The sequence below is a fragment of the Nansenia antarctica genome, assembly GCF_963989245.1.
Source record: "Nansenia antarctica genome assembly, chromosome: 2".
Taxonomy (NCBI): Eukaryota; Metazoa; Chordata; class Actinopteri; order Argentiniformes; family Microstomatidae; genus Nansenia; species Nansenia antarctica.
The window spans coordinates 17160442-17184021 of record NC_137675.1 but is presented as its reverse complement, the minus strand read 5'-3'; the positions used below and the strand labels follow the sequence as shown (position 1 = coordinate 17184021).

The following is a 23580-nucleotide window of genomic DNA, read 5'->3' as shown; positions in this document are numbered from 1 at the left end:
ACTTGGTCAACAAATAGCGGATGAAACATGGAACAATGCATTAGACAGAGTGAATAGGAGCACCTCTTGTGCCCGACTTGGACTTATACAATTTAAAGTTCTTCATCGTGTCCATTTCAGTAAACACAGACTATCCAAAATATTCCCTGAGCTTAACGATATTTGTGATCGGTGTCACAATGCCCCAGCAGACCTTACCCATATGTTTTGGACCTGTCCTCAACTGACTGGATATTGGTCAAATGTCTTTAAAATGATGTCTGAGGCACTGGGTATTGATGTACGACCGAATGCCTTGACTGCCATCTTCGGGGTTTCAGAGAGCGATCGACTGACTAACATCCAAAAGAATAGCATGTCTTTTGCTTCCCTATTGGCTCGGAGGAGAATACTGCTTGATTGGAAATCACCGAAACCGCCCACAGTCTCAGCATGGCTGAGAGACCTAATGCTATATCTTAAATTAGAAAAAATTAAATACACAATTAGAGGTTCCACAAGCAAATTTTATTCTACATGGGGCTCTGTGTTGGCATATTTTGACGGTCTTAAGACTCTCCCTGAAGTTCCAACCTGAGGGATGCAGGCTTCTGACATGTCACCTCTGTTGGTCCATGTAATGTTGCGACGACCTGTCTCTGTAGATCTACATCCTATATGTACTGTCTTGGTAGTTACCTGGTTGCAGCTGTGATACAACTGCATTATTATTGTCCAGTGTGAAATTGTATTTTAATCTATTTTTTTTTATGTTATTACTATGCTAATGTAACTTTGGGGGTAGTGGTGGTGGTCTAGTGGATAGTGAGTTGGACTTGTGATCGGAAGGTTGTGAGTTCAAATCCCGCCTGAAACCACACCACTACTTAGTGTGCCCTTGAGTAAGTTACTTAGCCCTCAGTTACTCCAGGGGGAATGTCCCTGTAATTCGTAATTGTAAATCGCTTTGGATTAAAAGCGTCTGCTAAATGGCAAATTATAAATTATTATAATTATAACTTTAGGGCCCTGCAGGAAATGTTTGGGGTTGGGTGGGGGGGTGGGCAGAAATTTGTAAAAAATTGAAAATCAACATGTTTAATCATATTGTATTGTGTAACTTTTGAATAAAAATACTTGAAAAAAAAAGAAAAGAAACGGATAGCTCTTTGGCGCCCGACATGGCGCATACCAACTTCATATAATACTAGGGATGTCAATCGGATGAGTGCACTATACTAACCTACTTGTTATTAAACCTACTATTCACACGGTCCCCCTTTTTTCACACGATGGAGCGTTCCCGTTCTTTCCGCGCATAAATAATCGCCATTTTCTTTGTTATTTCTTTTAGTCGACCATTGTACATCAAACAGGTAAGCAGCGGGACGAACCGCTCTCACGCAATTACTGCTAGCGAGTTAGCGTGTTAGCTTGTTAACATCACAATAAGATACTAGGTTGATACAGTGTGTGACTAGTGGTGTCAACTGGACCACGAATTCTCTGGAAATATCCCCAACACTGTTGGAAAACAACACGATATGAAATGTACTGTAGTTTGTATTAGCAACAGAACCGGATAGCTCCTTTGGCGCCCAACATGGCGCATACCAACTTCATATAATAGGGATGTCAATCGGATGAGTACACTATACTAACCTACTCGTTCTAAATATGTGGACCGTGTCCAAATTGTTTTTTATGTACTTGTAACCGCACTAGCACTTAGACGATGCCAATAACATTTATTTTAGGGCACAATCGCATATTATTAAACCTACTATTCAACATTCAACATTCAACCTCACTGTCCCCCCTGCCCGTCTGTCCACCATGGGGGCAAGAGCTTTCAGCCGCTCCGCCCCTCGCCTCTGGAACTCCCTCCCCCCCGACATCAGGAACATTGACACCATAAACCCATTCAAAACACACATCAAAACACACCTCTTCAGGCAGGCTTATCTCTGAGCCACCCTCCCGACTATTGAATGCCCTGCTGCGGCTGCTTTTTATATTGTAATTTGTAATTGTTTGATTGTCATTTTTTAACTGTTTGACTATATTTTTGTAACTGTGTTGTACGGCGACCTTGAGTGCCATGAAAGGCGCCTTATAAAATAAATGTATTATTATTATTATTATTATTATGGTCACCCTTTTTTCACACGATGGAGAGTTCCCGTTCTTCCCGCCCATAATCGCCATTTTCCTTGTTATTTCTGTTTTAGCAGGTTTAATTCAAGATCTTCTGTACATGCATTTTGTACAATCTACAATACTGTAGAAGGATATCTGGCGTTTTAAAGGCCCACATTCCCTATTGTGGAGGAAAAACTGTTGATTTCGTTTGACTAGCTTTCGGAGGAAAGTTCCTGCGTAGTGGACCATCAAACAGGTAAGCAGCGGGACGAACCGCTCTCACACAATTACTGCTAGCGAGTTAGCTTGTTAGCTTGCAAACATCACAATAAGATACTAGGTTGATACAGTGTGCGACTAGTGGTGTCAACTGGACCACGAATTCTCTGGAAATATCCCCAACACTGTTGGAAAACAACACGATATGAAATGTACTGTAGTTTGTATTAGCAACAGAAACGGAAACGGAAACGGATAGCTCATTTGGCGCCCAACATGGCGCATACCAACTTCATATAATACTAGGGATGTCAATCGGATGAGTGCACTATACTAACCTACTCGTTCTAAATATGTGGACTGTGTCCAAATTTTTTTATGTACTTGTAACCGCACTAGCACTTAGACGATGCCAATAACATTTATTTTAGGGCACAATCGCATATTATTACACCTACTATTCACACGGTCCCCCCTTTTTTCCACACGATGGAGAGTTCCCGTTAATCCCGCCCATAATCGCCATTTTCCTTGTTATTTCTGTTTTTAGCAGGTTTTAATTCCAGATCTTCTGTACATGCATTTTGTACAATCTACAATACTGTAGAAGGATATCTGGCGTTTTAAAGGCCCACCTTCCCTATTGTGGAGGAAAAACAGTTGAATTCGTTTGACTAGCTTTCGGAGGAAAGTTCCTGCGTAGTCGGACCATGTACATCAAACAGGTAAGCAGCGGGCGACGACGAACCGCTCTCACCAAATGACTGCTAAGCGAGTTAGCTTGTTAGCTTGCAAACTTCAGCAGAGAAGCTGCAGGAGTGTTTAGCAGAGCAAGTCTACCATTCTTACAAAGCGTTGTATGTAACATTAGTGACGTGAATGCTGTATTATGTGCTGGAAAAGCTGGTTATACCCGTATGTTTACTAGGCCGTTGCCTGTCAACTGGCTAGCTAGTTGTGTAGCTAGCTTAGGTTCTGGTCATGATGTTCGTAGCTACGTAGCTAGCTAGCTACCTTGTTGTTAGATAATTTAGCTCGTATTCTTGAACAGCAAACTACTATGTTATTACAGGATGTAACGATGTTATTGCTAAACGGTGAAGTTTTCATTCGTTATAGTCTGCTATTTGGTTATATCGCCAGCTGTCAATGTCACTTTTCTAGCTGTCAAGTAAGATAGCATGGCACAATTTTATTCTAAACAATTCTTGCCCGTCCTGTTTACTATTAATTATATTATTTAACATATGATCATATAAACGTTGGATGACACTGCGTTTTGTGTTGCTGCACAGGTCATTATCCAGGGGTTCCGAAGTTACAGGGATCAGACTGTGGTTGATCCCTTCAGTCCGAAGCACAATGTCATCGGTGAGTGTTTATTTCAGACTTCAATCTTTCATTGATATTTTGAAATCCTCCACAAACCCGTGGTTCATAATAATCTTCATGTCAATGCATTAGAAAGGTATGGTTGGTAAGGATATTAAACCCTACCTCTTGCATTAGGCTCTTTCCATGAGTGAATGTTTTGTTTTGTTTCCACAGTGGGAAGAAACGGATCAGGAAAAAGTAACTTTTTCTACGGTAAGAGAAGCATGGCCAATGTCTCCTGGTTCAGGTCCCTTTTACATGACAATTCATTTGAAGATAAGCAATATAAATCATTTGTAGAGCTCTGTGTATTTTTCTGCTTTATCTAACCAAAGGCAATCATCTGCTTCTATCTCCTCAGCCATTCAGTTTGTGCTCAGTGATGAATTCAGCCATCTCCGCCCCGAGCAGCGCTTGGCCTTGCTCCATGTAAGTAGTGGAACACATGCTACTCCAAAATATAGCAGTACATCTCACTGTTGATAACCCTGCTATGGTTTAATCCGCTTTATTTGTCCTTCCTAAATTATCATACACTTATTCCCTGCCACCATTGTAGGAGGGAACTGGTCCTCGTGTCATATCAGCTTTTGTGGAGATTATATTTGACAATTCTGACAACAGGCTGCCGGTAAGACTCTTCGAACATCATAACTAACCACTCAGCCATGCTATTTAGTATTTCTGTTTCCATGGCTACATGAGGTATACTTCTAGTAGACTTGTAATATTCAATCAGCTTAATGATGTATAACTGTTCTCCCACTAGATCGACAAAGAGGAAGTGTCCCTCCGGCGTGTTATCGGAGCCAAGAAGGACCAGTACTTCTTGGACAAGAAGATGGTGACGTAAGTACTGCGACACGATCACCGTTGTGAGCAATCACAGCAGCCTCTTGGTTGTTCCAGGGGTCCGGACTAAGACCCATGGCGAAGCAGCCTTTAGCCACTATGGTCCTAGACTTTGGAATGGCTTGCCGGATGACTTGAGAGTGGCAGAGAGTGGATATTTTTTTTAAAGAAAGCTTAAAACACCTTTTTAGCCTGGCTTTTACCTATTGTCTTTGTCAACTTGCACATTTACTCCTATTTCTTACATCCTCATTTTTTGTTTTTGTTCTTCGTTTTATTCCAGGTTTTATTACTGGGTCTATTCGTCTTATCTCCTACCTCTTGTTTTATTGTATTGTGATTTATTTACTATTGTTTTTATGTTCAGCACTTGGAGTTGCATTCAGTGCATGACTTGTGCTATATAAATAAAGTTTGATGATTGATTGATATGACTGATCGTGGAATCCTATGATTGTTTATTTTAATCTTGTTTTTTGTTTTTTCAGTAAAAATGATGTCATGAACCTCTTGGAGAGTGCTGGCTTCTCTCGCAGTAACCCTTACTACATCGTCAAGCAAGGAAAGGTAAGGGAGTACCATCAAAACCTGGGGTTATTTCAATGCAAATATGTTTCTATAACGTTTGTTATTACTGATTGTTCATAGTTAGAACTTATCATCTGATCAAGTCTAAAGAGATGGATGTACAATATCTTTATGCAGAATGACACACAACAAACATATTTAGTGAAATCATCAGTTTCATCATCACTATGACATATGTTTACATCTTGTTTTTCTATTTTCTGTGTTCAGATCAACCAGATGGCCACAGCCCCCGACTCCCAGCGGCTCAAACTGCTGAGGGAGGTGGCAGGGACCAGGGTGTATGATGAACGCAAGGAAGAGAGCATCTCTCTCATGAAGGAAACAGGTACAGCCCAAAGGACCAGTCCCTTTCTCTCAATTGTTAGAAACTCGATTCCTTGTGTCCTCTCCTACGCCCTCCACTCACTTCTCAAAGAGCAGTGAATTAAAATATGGAAGGGGAGGGACTTAAATCTTCTCCTCCAATGCACTTTAAGTAGGAAGTGAGTTGAAGAGGATGCATGGAAGCATGTCTCTAAGAAAGGGCCAGTCTCCACATTCCTTCAATCACAGTCCAAATGGAATATGACTGACTCACCTCTAAGTTGTTTTACACAACATGTCTTTTACACAAAAACTGTCAATATGGATAATTCCATCCAGTCTCATCCTTTATGGAGGATACAACTATTTAGTTTCTGGTTTTAATCCAGAACAAGCCACCCCCGTACCTATTGCATACACACATTCTGCCGTCGCCACACCAGTAGATCTGCAGTAACTAACACACAGCTGTGTTTGTCTTTCTTTCCAGAGGGTAAGCGAGAGAAGATCAACGAGCTGCTGAAATACATTGAGGAGCGTCTGCACACCTTGGAGGACGAGAAGGAGGAGCTAGCTCAGTATCAGAAGTGGGACAAGATGAGGAGGTCCCTGGAGTACACCATCTACAACCAGGAGCTCAATGAGACCCGCGCCAAACTAGACGAGGTAACACACCGATCACTTGGAAAGGGGAATGGACGGTAGTTCTCGTGCAGTCAATTTAGTCATATGAAAACAAACGTTCAGAAAAGTCGCGATTTCGTATTGCGTTTGGAACTGATCAGTAAATCTGTCCTCTTGTGTTGTCCAGCTGTCTTCCAAGAGAGAGACGTGTGGGGACAAATCCAGAGTGTTACGTGACGCCCAGCAGGATGCCAGGGACAAAGTAGAGGTAAGCAACACTTTGGAATGGACAATATGTGCACATGAAATGCACAACAAACTTGAATGAATGTTACTTCATACTTTGTTATAAAGACAAGTACAATACACAAATATATTCTTTTAACAATAAGAAGCCCTGATGAACAAATACGTACAACCTTTCTCTGATCAAGTATTTCTGAATCCCCCTCCATCCCATCTCCCCCTGCAGGAGAGTGAGCGTGTGTGTCGGGAGCACAAGTCCAAGATCTCAGCCATGAAGGAAGAGAAGGAGCAGCTGAGTGCTGAGCGGCAGGAACAGATCAAACAGAGGACCAAGCTGGAGCTGAAGTCCAAGGACCTGCAGGAGGAGCTGGCCGGCAACAGTGAACAGAGGGTACGGAAGCCTCCCTTCTGCGTCACATACTGGCACTGACGCGCTCTTCTCTGTCTCCCTGTATGCAGTCATCTTTTTCTTTTTTCTTTTCTTTTTTTTTAATTTCTCAAATGAAATATCCCTCTATGCTTTCATCATCCTTCTGAATCTCTTTATACCTCATCATCCCTCCCTCCCCTCTATATCCCTCTCCACCTCCCTCTCTCTCTCTCTCTCTCTCTCTCTCTCCTCTCATCTCTCCATCCTGGGCACGGGCCCAAGGCTAGAGATCTGGCCCGAGTCATCCTCCATATGGCACCTTGGCTCTGCCTGTGTGAAATACTCCTTCATATCAGGCTGGCTGGTGGTTGGATTAGGCCCACCTGGCCTGGAGAGCAGTGTTGACTTTGTTTTTTATTGAGAGGAACGCAAGAGGAAGGAGGGTGGGAGGACAGAACTGCGTCATCTGCCTTTTTGACTGCTACTTGTTATAATCCGATCCGGATATAAGCAGACTTCGGAAGTGTGTGTGTGTGTGTGTTTATATGAATAGACGTGATAATGGGAGATGAAATGTGTAGAATGCTCAATGTTGGTGGTAACGTTCATATGACTGTTGTGATAGTTTGCCTGTTGGATTGTGTGTGTGTGTGTTAATATGAATAGATGTGATAATGGGAGATGAACTGTGTAGAATGCTCAATGTTGGAAGTAACATTCATATGACTGTTGTGAGTATACTGTTGTGTGTGTATTTTTGGCTGTTGGATTCTGTGTGTGTAAGAGAGACACCTACCACCCACGTAAGTTTTGCTTTCTTGACGGTCATGGAAATGTGCCTTCCTGTCTGTGTTGAGGCCACAGTGTAACATTGTAACCCTTTTCCATGTCTCACCCAGAAACGCCTGCTGAAAGAACGTCAGAAGCTCCTGGAGAAGATCGAGGAGAAGCAGAAGGAGCTGCAGGAGACAGAGCCCAAGTTCAACACCGTGAAGGAGAGAGAGGAGAGGGGCATCGCCAGGTGTGTGTGTATATATCTGCATTTCGTTGTATAGTACTTGTACTCTGCAATGACAATAAAGTTTAATCTAATCTAATCTAATATCTGACGGAAAAAGGAAAGAAAATCATGACTTTAATGGGCAACAGCTTTCTGAAAGTGCTGATTCTCTAATCTTCAGTCACCCCTACCTTAGTGTTGTATTGTTGTCAGATAGATGGTGGAAACTCCCTCTAGCCCCAATGCTTGCACCAATCCAACGCTTTTGAAACAATTTTGGGCAGTGGATGAACGCACACTTTTGTGGAGAAGGGATAGAGAATCCTCTAATGCTGAAGAACGCAACACATGAACTCTGTTCTTGACTTCTGCTGCAGTGCATTAAATAGCAGAAAGGTGTTTCTAGTGAGTGCAGTGTTTCTTTTTTTTCTTCCTTCATACATCTTCCCCCTTCCTCCCCCCAGACTGGCCCAGGCCACCCAGGAGAGGACAGATCTGTATGCCAAGCAGGGCCGAGGCAGCCAATTCACCTCCAAGGAGGAGAGGGACAAGTGGATCAAGAAGGAGCTCAAGTCTCTGGACCAGGCCATCAACGACAAGAAGAGGCAGATCACTGCCATCCACAAGGACCTGGAGGACACGGAGACCAGCAAGGAGAAGAATCTGGAGCAGTACAGCGTACGGAACCACAACACATACTAGAACCAGAATGAATATAATGGTTTTCTGAAGTCTACTCTTGTGTACCTCCTGTTTCAGTTACCTGTTCTAAGTTCTGTATGTATGTATGCAAGTTCTCTGAATGTATAAGTTCTCTGAACATGGAGCACTACCCCCAACAGTGACTGGATTGATTAGTCTAGTCTAGAAATGAACTATTATACTAAATTTAAGTTGAGTGTATTCTACTGTAGCCTAGTATAGTCTATCCTGTGTACGTAAACCCAACATGTATCTGATCTAGAATGACCAGAATTGCTCTAGTCTTCTGAAGCCTTCTCCTCAGTGGTACCTGTCTATTATATTGTACATATAATATGTGCATTATCCAATTCTGTGCCAGTCAAGTGGATTAGACCTACTGTATAGGACTGTTCAATTTGTATACTACTAGCATTATTATGTTTGGCACAATGCCTTTTTTATTATTTTATAATGTCATTTTGGGAGGAATATTATTCTGTTTAATGTTTTGGGGGGGCAAGTCTGACTTGTTTGTTTTCCTCCTCTAGAAACTGGACCAGGACCTGAGTGAGGTGAAAACCCGTGTGGAGGAGCTGGATAAGAAATACTACGAAGTCAAAAACAAGAAAGATGAGCTCCAGAGCGAGAGAAAGTAAGAGGGGCTTTCTTCTTAAAGGGATTTTTTTTTGTTTGTAGTTAATATACGTAACCTACCCATCATATTTCCATTCCTGAGCTGTCTTTGGTTGGCTCCGGGGCTATTCCACGCAAAATTTCAAACACGATTCAGTTATTACGAAGTTACGAACAAGAACGAGGAGCTCCAGAGTGAGCGAGAGAAAGAAAGCCGATCGACTCTACCTTCTTATTTTTTCTCGACCCCCCCCTCCTCCGTCTTTCTCCGTAATGTTTATTGAGTCATAGGCTTGAAACTAAAACGTCGCCACGCAAGCATACATATGACTCAACCGCATTAAGCCTGAAAGGTTGGTATTGTCATCACCCTTAAGCACATATGCTGTTTCCGGCTTGCAACCTTTAGTTTGGTACCTAAGCATTGTGTCCAGTGAATGTCAGCATGCCCCTGTTTTCATTCCCTGTAACAATGGAGTTATTTATAACAGGAGGTCAAGGATGCCACAGGCTTTGGCTGCTGCTATATGCTGCTATGGCCCTGGAGGTGCTGAGCTGTCAGACCAGGCGGTGGTGAATAAGATGTAGTAGCGCTCTAGCGGACCTATGCATCAGGAAGCTTAGAAAAGAGAGGAGAGGAAAAACTCTCAAAATAAATAACAAAATATAATATGATTATGGTTTGGTGTCCATGCAGTCGGAAGATAACAGGAGAATCTGATTCAATGTATTTTGTATCGAATGACAAGGGACCAAGTGTTTAACATGGGGTGGTTAATTGTGGTAGTGTGTTCATGGATCAGAAAACATGAGGAAAAGATCTCTGAATTAATAATAATATTTTTTTAAATCTCTTTGGTTTGGTACATATTTTTCACATGATTTCATGTCTTTTGAATGGAATGAGTTTTCAATTGATCCGTAATTCTCCAAACTATTTTACTTCTTGTTAACCCACAACACTTTGGCTGCAATGAATGACCATGGTTCTGGTTGTCAATAATCTTGGATTTGCTTAGTGTTTTCTTAAGTGGGGTACAGAGGCCCATATATCAGCATCCAGGATGGCCATTACTAAAATGTTCTACTGAGTTCTCACTAAGCCAAAAAGGTTTAGACAAAACCGATCCAGGCAGGTGGGCCGGCCCACCTATTTAATGGTAGGGTACAAGCAGTGTTGTTTGGTAACACAGGTTGGGCTGGCATGTGTTAGTGGTGTTTGTTGTTTTGTAACGTGTGTGTGTGTGTGTGTTTTCCAGCTACCTTTGGCGTGAGGAGAACGCAGAGCAGCAGGCCTTGGCTGCCAAACGAGAGGACCTGGAGAAGAAACAGCAGCTCCTGAGAGCAGCAACTGGCAAGGTCTGGATCCTCCACCTCTCTCCCAATACCAAACCACTGACTGTTGTGTCTGGAAAAGATCTACCTGTTAGATGACACCATAACATACATACATTACACACACAGGCATGTTGAGCCACGTGTCATCCACATCGTCTGCACTGTATGTGGCACACACACACACACACACACCATCACAAGCCCTTCTGCATCACAGACACTCATCTCCGGCTTTGGAAATGGCACAAATTTAGCGATGAGTCGAAGCCTGATGAGAAGACATCACATCTCAACAGTTCCACCAGAAGTCTTGGTCAGTCATTAGGAAAGAAACGGAGATTGTAGATCCCAACAAAAAGCATCACACTTGACCTATCCAGTCATATGTCAAGTGTTTTCTGACTCTATTCTTTCTTTCTGGCTAACAGTCAAATCATTTCTTCTGGTCATTCTGTGAAAGACTCTTTCTATAACGGTCACATAGATGACCGGTTGCTTCCTGGCTTTTGAAGTCTTTATTAAGCTTAAGTGTTCCTACCAGTGTGACTCACCGTGTCTGTCTCTGTGTGTTCCTTCCTGCTCGCCAGGCTATTCTGAACGGCATCGACAGCATCGGTAAGGTCCTGGAGCACTTCCGCCGGAAGGGCATCAACCAGCACGTCATCAACGGCTACAACGGCATCGTCATGAACAACTTTACGTGCGAGCCCGCCTTCTACACCTGCGTGGAGGTGACCGCAGGGACCAGGTATGGGCTGGCGAGACAGCTTGACTTAAAATCTAAACGTGACTGGTTGGTCCACTGCATTGGAAGGTTGTCACTTGGTTAGAGGAACAGTTATCTAATTATTTCCTACTTTGATAGGCTTCACTTTGATTCAATTTAATTGAATTTTGATAGATTTAATGTTGATACTCTGACAGGCTTCATTTTGATGAATGCTTGCAGGGTTGACTAATCTCAGAGACACTAGTTTTTAAAGAAAAGGTTTCACTGCAAAGCCAGGAGAGTGTTTTTCATGTGTTGATCCCTGGAGTTGTGCGTCATACATCATTGCACCCATAGCTGCTAACCCAAGTAGGTCAGAGATTAGAAGTTCTCTTTCTCAAAATCTCTGTGTGTGTGTGTGTGTGTGTGTGTGTGTGTGTGTGTGTGTGTGTGTGTGTGTGTGTGTGTGTGTGTGTTTCTTTGTTTCCCCTCCCAGGTTGTTTTATCACATCGTGGAGACTGATGAGGTGAGCACCAAGATCCTGACAGAGTTTAACAAGATGAACCTGCCTGGAGAGGTCACCTTCTTGCCCCTCAGCAAGCTGGACGTCAGGGACACCGCCTACCCAGAGACCAATGTAAGAGAACGCCCTTGTCAAAAGGGGTTATTGGAGCTCTTTTTGTTTGTCATTAGTTGAGAACAACAACAACCACCACCAGGAAACAGGTAACTAGCTGGATGTTAACCCCCTCCTCCACCTCTTCTGTCAGGATGCCATCCCTATGATCAGCAAGCTGCGCTACGAAGACCCGTTTGAGAAGGCCTTCAAACACGTGTTTGGAAAGACCCTGATCTGCCGCAGCATGGAGGTGTCCACCCAGCTGGCCAGAGCCTTCACCATGGACTGTATCACACTGGAGGGTACGCTGCCACTGCCAAGCCCACACAGGGGAGGCTGGTAGAGGTCCGGCTCATTGCAATTGTAATGCGTGGAATGGAATGAGTTTGATACCGTTCCTCATTCCATTCCATGCATTACAATGAGCCCATTGTCTGATTTTGACCTCCACCAGCCTCCCCTGAATATCACATCACATCTACTGTTTATATCTGTACATTGTCATTGAAATAGTCTACCTGTTGTTCTTGTTTTTCTGTGTGCAGTCAGTTCTATATGTGTGTGTTATCACCTGTGTTTGTATAAATTAAACCATGATCAGCACACTTATGTTTTACACAGCATTTACCACATTTCTGTTTTAATCAAACTAAGACAAACAACGAAAAGGGCTTCTTCAGGTAATTTTGACGCCCCTGTCCGTCTGTCCCCCGTCTCCTAGGTGACCAGGTCAGCCACCGCGGCGCTCTGACAGGAGGTTACTATGACGCCAGGAAGTCCCGTCTGGAGCTGCAGAAGGACATGAGGAAGGCGGAGGAGGAGCTGAGAGGCCTGGAGGCCAAGCTCAACGAGAACCTGCGCAGGAACATAGAACATATCCTTTCACATTATTATTATTATTATTATTATTATTATTATTATCCTTTCACCTTTCTCTTCATTTGGTTACTTTTAGTTTGTCTTAAAAAACAAAAACAAGAAATTGGGGTATATTACCTTACAGCTCAGCCCTATTGTCTTCAAACAGGTTGATTTGAAAGCCACGATTTCCATCACATTTCTTTTCTTTTTTTCTTTATTTGTAGTGTCAATAAGTGTCCTTCAAAAGAGTGCCTTCAGAGATATATTTCCCACACTATTTGACTCCCAAGCCTAGCGTGCCTTTTTCATTTCTTAACAGGTGGGGTTAGGTTGGTGATGGCTGGGGCTCACAGGGGAGGCTGATGGAGGTAGAAATCGGAGGATGGGCTCAATGTAATGTATGGAATAAGGATTGGTATCATGGAATCCATTTTGGTATCAAACGTGTGAATGGTATGACTCCGTTCCATCCATTACAATGAGCCTGTCCGATTCCTACCCACAAGTCTCCCCTGTTGAGTCATACAGTCCTCCGGGTGGAGGGCCCTGGAGGTTTAGAGGGTGTTGGATTTAGTCCACAGTAACCAGGTTATGTCTTATGGTCCGTTCAATAACTCCTTGGAATCTCTGAGCTTCCCACCAACAATTTGCGTAGGATTTGCGTATGGCTCCCTATTGGCTAATTCCGAGAGCTCTTGAATTGAACGAAGGCGGCATTAAGCCTCAGGCAGCAAGTAGGAGACTGCCAGGGGCGATATGAGTGTTCTCATAAGGCCACAGAGGATTAGAGTGCATTAGGTCACAATGGGCCCAGGGAGTGAGTCACTGGCATCAGCGAGGGGACTAGAAGCTATTAGAGAGAAAGGTAATAAATATGCGCACGTACACACACTGAGGTAATGCTGTGTGCGTTTGTTTGTTTGTTTGTGTTCTGTGGTGTATTTGTGAGAGGGTATCATTAAGTGTGGGTGGAGGTGGCGTCAGGCCTTGACTCCAGCCGTGACTCAGAGGCGTGACACTCCATCAGTTAAAAGTTCAAAGCTGTTTTTGTTGTGTACCTCTGACCTCGTGTCACCTGACAATTAGACAGAAGGCCTCAATCGTAGATGGACACAGGCACCAAAGTAGATGATTAGTAGATGACTTTACCACACTTCTTTTGGATCAATAAGCCCCTGCTAGACTGATTGAACAGTGCCTGTGTGGTCGATGGTCTTCCTTAACCCTGTAGTGCACATGTCAATAATGAGATGGATGAACCAGATGCGTCCTCTTTTAACCCCTTTTATTACCTTATCGATCAATAATCAATAGCCCACCCCTACAACTGATGGAACTGAGAATGTATGGAGTGTTACTATAGTATATAGAACTCTCGACCTATGGAAGAGCTCTTGAGCTCGATGATAAACATATTATGAACCATGCAGTCAACATTCCAGCAGAATGCAGCACCATGTGTGACAAAAGCTCTGTAATGTATCCTCAACCCTGCAGTGCGTGCATATATCGAGAGATGGATGAACCAGATACTCTTTTAGTCTGGTCCATTAATCTTTCAGATCAATAATCAATAACCCACTGCTTATTTGCGATCAATAGCTAATATCCCAAGACTGGAGATTGAGACTGTGAAGGTATGTGTGTGTGTGTGTGTGTGTAAGTGAGTGTTCCTTAACTCTCCCGTGCACGTATCAATAATGAGATCGACCAGCTGATGAACCAGATGCAGCAGATCGAGACCCAGCAGAGGAAGTTCAAGGCCTCCAGAGACAGCATCCTGTCGGAGATGAAGATGCTCAAGGAGAAGAGGCAGCAGTCGGAGAAGACCTTCATGCCAAAAGTACACGCACACTTATCAAGTTCACTGTGTTATTTTATTTTTTAATTTCATCTTTGTTTATTCAGGTTGGTCTCAGTATTTCAAAACTTAAAATCGGATTGTTCTTTGCTATCCAGGATCAGCTCATCTTGCAGATTTTGAGTAGTATAGGGGAAATCAGCCTGATCGCTCTGATCCTGGATAGTGAAAGGATCATTCTAATCCAGATTCAAGTTTTTCTAAGTCCTGGTCTCTGGTTGTCAAGCGACACCTGGTATCCTATGACTAGCCAGGAATAGTTGTTAGGAACCCCATTGTAACACCTGGAAGTGTGTTGATAAAGAAACACCCGTTCCACTTTCGTTCCCAAAGCCATTTCTGTACCATCCATTAATCACACCTTCCTCTCCCTGTAGCAACGCAGTCTCCAGAGTCTGGAGGCCAGCCTGCACGCCATGGAGTCCACCCGGGAGTCCCTGAAGGCAGAGCTGGGTACAGACCTGCTCTCTCAGCTCAGCCTGGACGACCAGAGACGTGTGGATGACCTCAACGATGAGATCAGACAGCTTCAGCAGGTACGGGACAACGCACCGCACTGTAGTAGACAGTGGAGTTGACCACGGAGCGAAGGGAAAAAAATGGAAAGCACTCTAATGAATACACTTTAAGTCATAGTATTTTTAAAAATGCTTTTAATACATAAATACCAGGCGTTGATTAGATTCTAGTTCTCTGATCATGGAAGAAAGTAGGTGTCTGATTTGCACGTATTTGTAAACAGCCTCTGTGATCTGTACAACACACACACACACACACACACACCACTCCTCTCCCCTCAGACTAGCGTCTCTGTTGACTAAACACATTGAGCCCTGAGCCATGGCTCCTTGCAGTGGAGTGGGATGATAACAACACTGTCTGAGCCTCCTCCTCCACAGCCACCTCACTAGACCTCGGCAGTCTGTTATGCAACCGGCCCCCGAATTAGAGCCTTTCATGTGCATGAGCGTAGGAGCCAGCCGTGACCCCACCATGCTCCTCCCTCCTCCCTCTGTTTTCTTTCTTTGAATTAATATCCGATTCTCTGGGTTTGTTTGTTTTGCAGCTGTTCATCAAAGCTGGGGGGGGGGTGGTTATGCATATTATGAAAGTACATTATGACTAGGGCTGGGTATCGCCACTGATTTCCCAAAACGATTCGATTCCGATTCACCAGCTCAGTGAGCTCACGATTCGATTCGATTCACGATTCGATTCGATTCCGATTCGATCTAGTTAAAATATACATTTTTTGCTTGAATATGAAAGAGATTCTCAGAATTAATGCTATAAATGGTTCAAGGAACCCTATAACATGTAGCATTGTTAAACATATCAATGAATTGACTCCAAAGCAGTTACATGAATGTACTTTTTATTGGAACACATTTTATTGGAACATATGAACATCATTGACCAACATTTTGCAACTACAAAAAGTGCTTTTTAACGTGCTTTACTGCAGCCGATGTAAATAAAGGGGCTACAAACATAGCCTACCGGTAATAATCAACAAAAAAAGCGTTTCCGAACGTTTTTTGAGGGGTTTATATATTAAAAAAAAAAAAAAAATGAAAGATCGATCTCGGGACTTATGAATCGATAAATCGCTCATTTAATGAAGATCGATTCAGAATCGGGAAATCGATTTTTTGAACCCAGCCCTAATTATGACTATGTTGTTTTGTGTTTTCTAGGACAACAGGCAGCTCCTGAATGAGAGAATCAAGCTGGAGGGAATCATGACCAGGGTGGAAACGTACCTCAATGAGAATCTACGGAAGCGTCTAGACCAAGTAGAACAGGTACACTGCTAAGCAAGGGCTCATCAAATGAATATAGAATATATTTGGCTAATGTTTGCAAAGATCTTTAATCAGGCTTGCCTATAGGGACTCCAACACATTAACAATGAACTACCTCCATTCACCTAGGAGTAGACATAATCCAGGTCTGGCAAACCAGCACCAAGTGGCCCCTCCCCAGACACAGACAATGCCTCCTGAATTCTATCACGAATGTAATTTAGTCTAGTAATAGGAGTAATCTGTGTCATGGGAACAATCCCTGAATGTTGCCTTTGCCCCCTGTTACCTTTCAGGAGCTGAACGAGCTGAGAGAGACTGAGGGAGGCACGATGCTCACGGCCACCAGCTCCGAGCTGGACGGCATCAACAAGCGCATCAAAGACACCCTCAACCGCTCAGAGGGTAGGTGCACCCACTCCATCACAACCCTAATCATTTCTGGGTTGTGAGGAAGTTCTGCCCCCCTACTGATTATTTCTGGTCATTATGGTAGCCTGCCCACTGGGTTGTGTAAATGTTCCAGTTGGGGTATGACTGAGAAGTTCAAAGTTCACCTATGAAGCATTGTTTTGGTCTTTCTGGAATGATCATCACTGAATTGATAGATGACCACTTTCAAGAATTCTACACAAGGAACTCAAGGATGAAATTCCTCATTGTACCTAAATCAACTTCAAGTGCCGCCACACTATATGTGACAGGGTCTGGTGAAAAAGTCCCCAAGTAGGGCAAGATCATTTTTCTGTTTTTTTTTCAGACATGCAGACCTTTTCACCAGACCCTGTCACATAGGGAAAGTGCTATACAAATAAATAATAATTATTATTATTATTATATGCTGATCATATTAATCCTCATTCTATAAATCTCTCCCCCCCCCCCTCACCTACCCACCCGAATTAGAGCTGGACGTGCTGATCGACAAGACAGAGATCGAGATCAAGGACCATGCGAAGAACATGGACCGCTGGAAGAACATCGAGAAGGAGCAAAACGACTCCATCAACCACGACACCAAGGAGCTGGAGAAGATGACCAACCGGCAGGGCATGCTGCTGAAGAAGAAAGAGGAGTGTATGAAGAAGATCCGGGAGCTGGGCTCCCTGCCGCAGGAGGCGTTCGAGAAGTACCAGACACTCACTCTCAAACAGGTGAGAGAGGGAACACACACACACACACACACACACAATCAATCCAACAGCCAAACTATCACAACAGTCATTTGAACGTTACCTCCTACATTGAGCATTCTACACATTTCATCTCCCATGATCACGTCTATTCATATAAACCCAAGCATAGACATCCGTAGGTTATTCCATACATTTATTTATACATTCTCTCTTCAGTGTCACGTCTCTCTTCTTCCTCTTCCACCTTCCCTCTGCTCCTCGACCAGGGCAGTTACAGCCCACCCACTCACCAGTGACTCACTGGGCAGTCAGCACTCCCTGATGCCAGCCTCCTCTGGGTACTGCAGAGTGTGTGTTGAGTGGGCTGACTGCAGCTTTTGCTGTGTGTGTGCGTGTGCGTGTGCCTGTGTGTGCGTGGGCGCCTGTGTGCCTGCACACTCTCTCCTTGATGAGGCTGGAAATAGTCCTGTGTGCTTTCTCATAAACACTGCATCTAGTTAATCTCTCTCCACAGGACATGGAGCTGTGAGGTTAGGCGGTCACATTACTTCCACAAATGGATGAGGTTGAGATGTGATAACTCTTCTCATCTTCACCTAGACTTGAAATAGAAACCGAAAAATCATTAATTGGGTGTTTTCAAGGAATGTACTTTCACAGTTGAGATCACGTCTGTGTCTAATGAAGATATTAATAGAAAAGAAGACATTAAAGTTCACTTCACTTTGTTGAAATTCAATGTATAAAGTATAACAAAATTAATACATTTTAAAAATCTACAGGGTGTGCTGGCTGTTGTTTCAACCTAGCTGATAACACACCAAATCGTGATTAGCCCAATCATTCAGCCTGCTAACAATGTAAAGTAGTGTTATAGTTAACTAGGTAGTAGTGGGAATTACTCAGAGTCATTTTGATTGGTTGCCGACTTGTTCCCTCCTTTCACAAGTGTGTTCCTACACCTTTTCACCATCTGTCGTTCCTCATAAATACGGATGGTCCCCCCCCCCGCGCGCTCTCCGATTTACAGTGTACATTAAATGTCTTCATCATTTTCTTCCTCTTGTCCCCCAGCTGTTCCGTAAGCTGGAGCAGTGCAACACAGAGCTGAAGAAGTACAGCCACGTGAACAAGAAGGCCCTGGACCAGTTTGTCAACTTCTCGGAGCAAAAGGAGAAGCTCATCAAGCGACAGGACGAGCTGGAGCGCGGCCACAAGTCCATCAACGAGCTGATGAACGTCCTGGAGTTGCGCAAGTACGAGGCCATCCAGCTCACCTTCAAACAGGTAGGCGACGCCTCCCGACTTGTCCCTGTGCTGCAGCTTTTAAGTCAATCTCTGAGCTGGGTCTGAAATACGATAGGATAAGATTTTTTTTTCGTGTCGAAAGGCTTGAAGCCTGGGAGTTGTGCTGGACTGTCATCCCATCTAAATAGCATGCAGCTACTTAGGGTACATGGAAGACCCCTGACCTGAGCTCAGTCATAGTTTATTGCCCTGTACCTGACCTACCATTTCAGGCGTATCTTAGAAACGTGGAAGGATTCATTAAGATCCTTCTGTTTTTTGTTTTTATTCAGTTGGATCGTTAATCTCATGATTCTAACCAGTAACTCCATCTTGTGTTTCTTCCTTGCCCCACTCCCAGGTGTCTAAGAACTTCAGCGAGGTGTTCCAGAAGCTGGTGCCGGGGGGCAAGGCCACGCTGGTGATGAAGAAGGGTGACGCGGAGGGCAGCCAGTCCCAGGACGAGGGAGAGGGGGGCACAGACAGCGTGGGGTCCGGATCCCAGAGCAGTGTGCCCTCTGTTGACCAGTTCACTGGAGTGGGCATTAGGGTAAGGGAGTGTGTGTGTGTGTGTGTGTGTGTGTGTGTGTCAAGAAGAGCTACCCTTTTCTATTATTTACTCCCACTTTAAAACGAGCACATTATCTTTGTGAGAATTCCCCATATTATGACTATTGCTTCCTTCCCTCACTGTTTGCCAACCCACCACACTCTTTTCCTCCCTCCCTCCCCTATCTCTTCCTCTTCCCTCCCCCTCTTTTCCTGCTCTCCTCTCCAGGTGTCGTTCACAGGCAAGCAGGGGGAGATGAGGGAGATGCAGCAGCTGTCTGGGGGTCAGAAGTCTCTGGTGGCACTGGCTCTCATCTTCGCCATCCAAAAGTGTGACCCTGCCCCATTCTACCTGTTTGATGAGATCGACCAGGCCCTGGACGCCCAGCACAGGAAGGCTGTGTCAGGTAACAACAACAACAACACACTCGCACACACACACACACACACACACACACACACACACACACACACACATTCAGTTACATAATTGGCCTCAATGACTATTTTTATTTATGGATTTAACAGAGAACTAGCAGGGAAGCGTACCCTACCTTCTAACATGTGTTGTTGTTATAAGAATGCGTAGGTAGCCTCTTTTCCTAGCATTATGATTCACACACATTTCAGACATGGAACTGTCTGCCAATGTTCACATTTAGTCAACACTTTGATGGCCTTGAAACAATAGAATAAGCAACTGATGCTCACTCCCCAAAAGCTCAAATGAAGAGCCTTGGGCGATAATGACATGACCTCCTCCAGCCACGCCTCAGCCATTGAATCCATACAAATAATGACCATCATTTCATAATTACAGTAATTACACTACATTTAACCATCAAAAATGTGTTCAACACTAAGCCTGCAATAACCATAACCTGTAACGTGTTTCAGATATGATTGTTGAGCTGGCTGGCCACGCCCAGTTCATCACCACTACATTCAGACCGGAGCTCCTGGAGTCGGCCGACAAGTTCTACGGAGTCAAGTTCAGAAATAAGGTGATGATCTTTTCACTTTAAAATAAAAGTTATAATAAAATGAAAAGTTTTAATAATCTTGCTCCAGTATGTAACTACTGGCTACTCAGGCTATTTTCAGCTGCTCTGCCTGATTTTCAGCTGAGTGGTTCAACTCCGCACCTGGCATTTTGAGATGGTGATATTTCATAGCCTAATGCAGTTGGTGATGCATCAGCACAGCTCAAGGTCAGGCATTGGTCACTAAGTGTGTGTTTGTGTGCCTGTGTTTGTTTTCAGGTGAGTCACATTGACGTGATCTCGGCGGAGCAGGCGAAAGACTTTGTGGAGGACGACACCACCCATGGTTAAGAGGGATCATCCCGTCTTCGTCACCCTCCATCTTGCACTGCATAGCTCTGAGCCTTCAATCCCCCAACTCAGACAGAACTCAGTCTATCAGGCGCTTAGTAGCGGCATGTTGTTTTTTAGTCCGCTTTTCAAAAAACAGGTTTTCAGAAGGTTTTTTGTAAGTTGTCATGTTTGAGATGAGGTGCTGAAGAAGCATTGTATGTAATGGAAATTGAGATTCTTTTCGAAAGCATGTTGTCGTTTTTTAAACTTTACTGTTTTAAATGTGCTATTGAATTGTGCTGTTGAAATGTCATGTTCTGATAAATAGTGTCACCAGTTAATCTCAAGCATTCCCTTCTCTGACATCATCTGCAATTGGAGAGGGATATCAAACTAATGTTGTTTTTTAGTCCGCTTTTTAAAAAACCGGTTTTAAGAAGGTTTTTTGTAAGTTGTCATGTTTGAGATGAGGTATGCAGAAGCATTGTATGTAATGGAAATTGAGATTCTTTTCGAAAGCATGTTGTCGTTTTTTAAACGTTACTGTTGAAATGTGCTATTGAATTATGCTGTTGAAATGTCATGCTAACTTTATTAACTGGTGATCATACATTTCAAAATCTCAGATTTTCAGAAATTTGGAAATAGTTCTGATAAATAGTGTCACCAGTTAATCTCAAGCTATGGGATTATGACTTCATAATGGTTTATTGGTTCAATGGTGGTTTATTGACTTCAGACAGAGAAATCATTAAATGTATGATCCCTGAAATGACCACAATAAAATTAAATTACAATAACTTGTGTGTCTTGACCAGAAATGACCAGAAATGTGGTGTGTAAAACATTTTGAAAATTGTGTTTATTTTTATTTTTGTTTACTGTATCTTGGCATTCCCTGTTTAGGTCATTTCAATATATTCTAACCAGTTTTAGTTCTACACTGCATTTTAACGTGGTTTTGTTTTTCTCCCTCTTACTTCGTTAGAAAACAATAAAAATCGTATAAACCTTGTTGATTCATCTTGTGGTTTGTCTTTTTTGGCAGATGAAAGGCAAATTCGGCATCCATGAAATTCAATTACACCACTTGGTGGCGCTATGCAACACAACCCAGCATAACTACATGGAAACGCAACAGGCAGGAATAACACAAGTTCTACCTTGGAGAATAAAGATAGACACATTTGTGCTGAACTTAGTCTAAGCTGTCAGAATGATATAACTTTTTACTTTGTTATCCTTGAAATACAATTACTAGTTGCTCAAAATTACCTTTCAGTTTGAGATATCAAACATCAGTGCCCTTTTGTACTTATTAAACTATGGCAACATGTGTCTTGACCAGAAATATGGTGTTACATTTAGCAATGTCCTTGTTGAATTCTGGTCTGCCAAGTGGGGCACCAATAGTCCGTGTGATCCTCCCCAGACACCACACCACCAACTTTATTTTCTGCTGGGTGACATCACCCTGGCATGTTAGTTTGAAAGTCAATATAGGCAGAGGCTGTGACCAAATGCTCCCACTGCATGCTGTTTACTATCTACTACATACTAACCATACTGCATACTATTTAGAACCTACTGTTAAGTAAAATGTATGCAGTAAGCGACACATTTCAACATAATCTCACCTCATACTGAGAAACTGTCATCAGTAACTCAACCATGTTCTAATTGGTCAAATTTCACTGCTGCCCACCTCTCTTACCTACTCCATTGAATTGTGGGACTAAAATCTAAAAGGACTTTCTGAATAGTGTGCAGTGAATTCATACTATGTTCATATTATGTTTACAATGAAGTCATTAATTGAATTGTAAAATTATGCTTTTATCCAAAGTGACTTCCAATAAGTGCATTTGCCTAAGTAAGCGAATAGACCTAGTGAGTCATGCTCTTCACTGAGGACCACCAGACTGACTCGCAGCCTGCCAAGAGTACACCCTATTCCCCTGCCAGACCCCAGCGACGCGACTCACCCCGCGCCAACTGATCTGACCTCAGTGTCCAAGACCACCTCCGGGCCGTACCCTTTCCCTTCTCCTCATATACCCCCGCCCTCCTCCTCCTCCTTTTCTTACCACCCCTCCATCTCCCCCCCACTCCTCCTCCTCTCTTCCACTCATGTCATATCTAACCTACCCAGCCGCCACACATCAATCATGGAACACAACTCTTCTCCCTTTCTCCTACAATAAACGTTGTATCCATATAGTATCTGGAATCTGGAGGAGTAGCCATAATCAAATCAACAGATGATACTAGCCGGTCCCTAATCAAGGGAGGAGATGGGACTGGCCTCGATAAACCGAACATAAATCTGTCCTGGTTTTACAGTCATTCCACCAACGAGTTAATTTGTCATCCGACAGGTGTCACTGCGGTTGAGGCACCCTATCAACACTGAAAGCCCTGTCCTTGCTCACCACCACACCACGGTGGTCTCACCACCCGCCCCCACGTCTACCCCACCACCCCCCACCCGCACCCCTCTGGACAGTGTCAGCAATCCTATAAACTTGTCAGTGTGATGGGAGGAGTTGGGGGGGGGGACTGGGGGGTGTTGGGGGAACAGTTGCATGCAGAGGCAGATGCTCCCTATTGGGTGGAGTTGCCCTCTCACTGCAGGGGGGCCTATCTAGAGGCTCAGACGCTATGGAGCCATAGCTCCAGACGAGATTTGGCCCTGTAATTCAATTGTACCTTCCTCCATAATATGTAGAATGTACGTATATACATATGGCATACTGGATCGTTATTGCATGTATGAAATGTACATCTTTTTTAAATGATATTTTTAAATTGTAAAAGTAGGCTAATATTAAAGGGTTGTTGGTGTGTGAGAATGATGACTCACTGATATACGGTATGGGTGCGTTCGTAAATTCACACTCAAAAACTGCTCTGATTTCCGAGCGCTTTGATTTCAACGTCATAGAGCACTCTGAAATCAGTTAATTTACGAGCGGTCAGTTAAAAGTGTTTACAAACTGTAATCATGGCGGACACCAACGATAACATTACCATAATTTCACTGGCAGCAAACAATTTTGCAGCAGTTGTTGACGATATTAT

General features: G+C 43.5%; 1 protein-coding gene across 1 annotated transcript; it reads left to right on the top strand.

Annotated features, from left to right (window-relative positions):
• The first annotated feature begins 2934 nt into the window (after positions 1 to 2934).
• smc3 (structural maintenance of chromosomes 3) lies at positions 2935 to 21469 on the top strand. The gene is made up of 29 exons (XM_080522515.1): positions 2935 to 3065; positions 3636 to 3711; positions 3889 to 3927; positions 4076 to 4143; positions 4274 to 4345; positions 4484 to 4563; positions 5055 to 5133; positions 5365 to 5482; positions 5951 to 6126; positions 6272 to 6352; positions 6557 to 6721; positions 7600 to 7721; positions 8165 to 8378; positions 8933 to 9036; positions 10277 to 10376; positions 10943 to 11103; positions 11561 to 11702; positions 11836 to 11986; positions 12406 to 12558; positions 14237 to 14388; positions 14784 to 14942; positions 16104 to 16211; positions 16508 to 16616; positions 17118 to 17365; positions 18422 to 18634; positions 18996 to 19184; positions 19413 to 19590; positions 20081 to 20187; positions 20446 to 21469. The coding sequence occupies exons 1-29, from the start codon at positions 3051 to 3053 to the stop codon at positions 20515 to 20517; spliced, it is 3651 nt and encodes a 1216-aa protein (XP_080378641.1). The 5' UTR covers positions 2935 to 3050; the 3' UTR covers positions 20518 to 21469.
• Positions 21470 to 23580: the final 2111 nt, after the last annotated feature.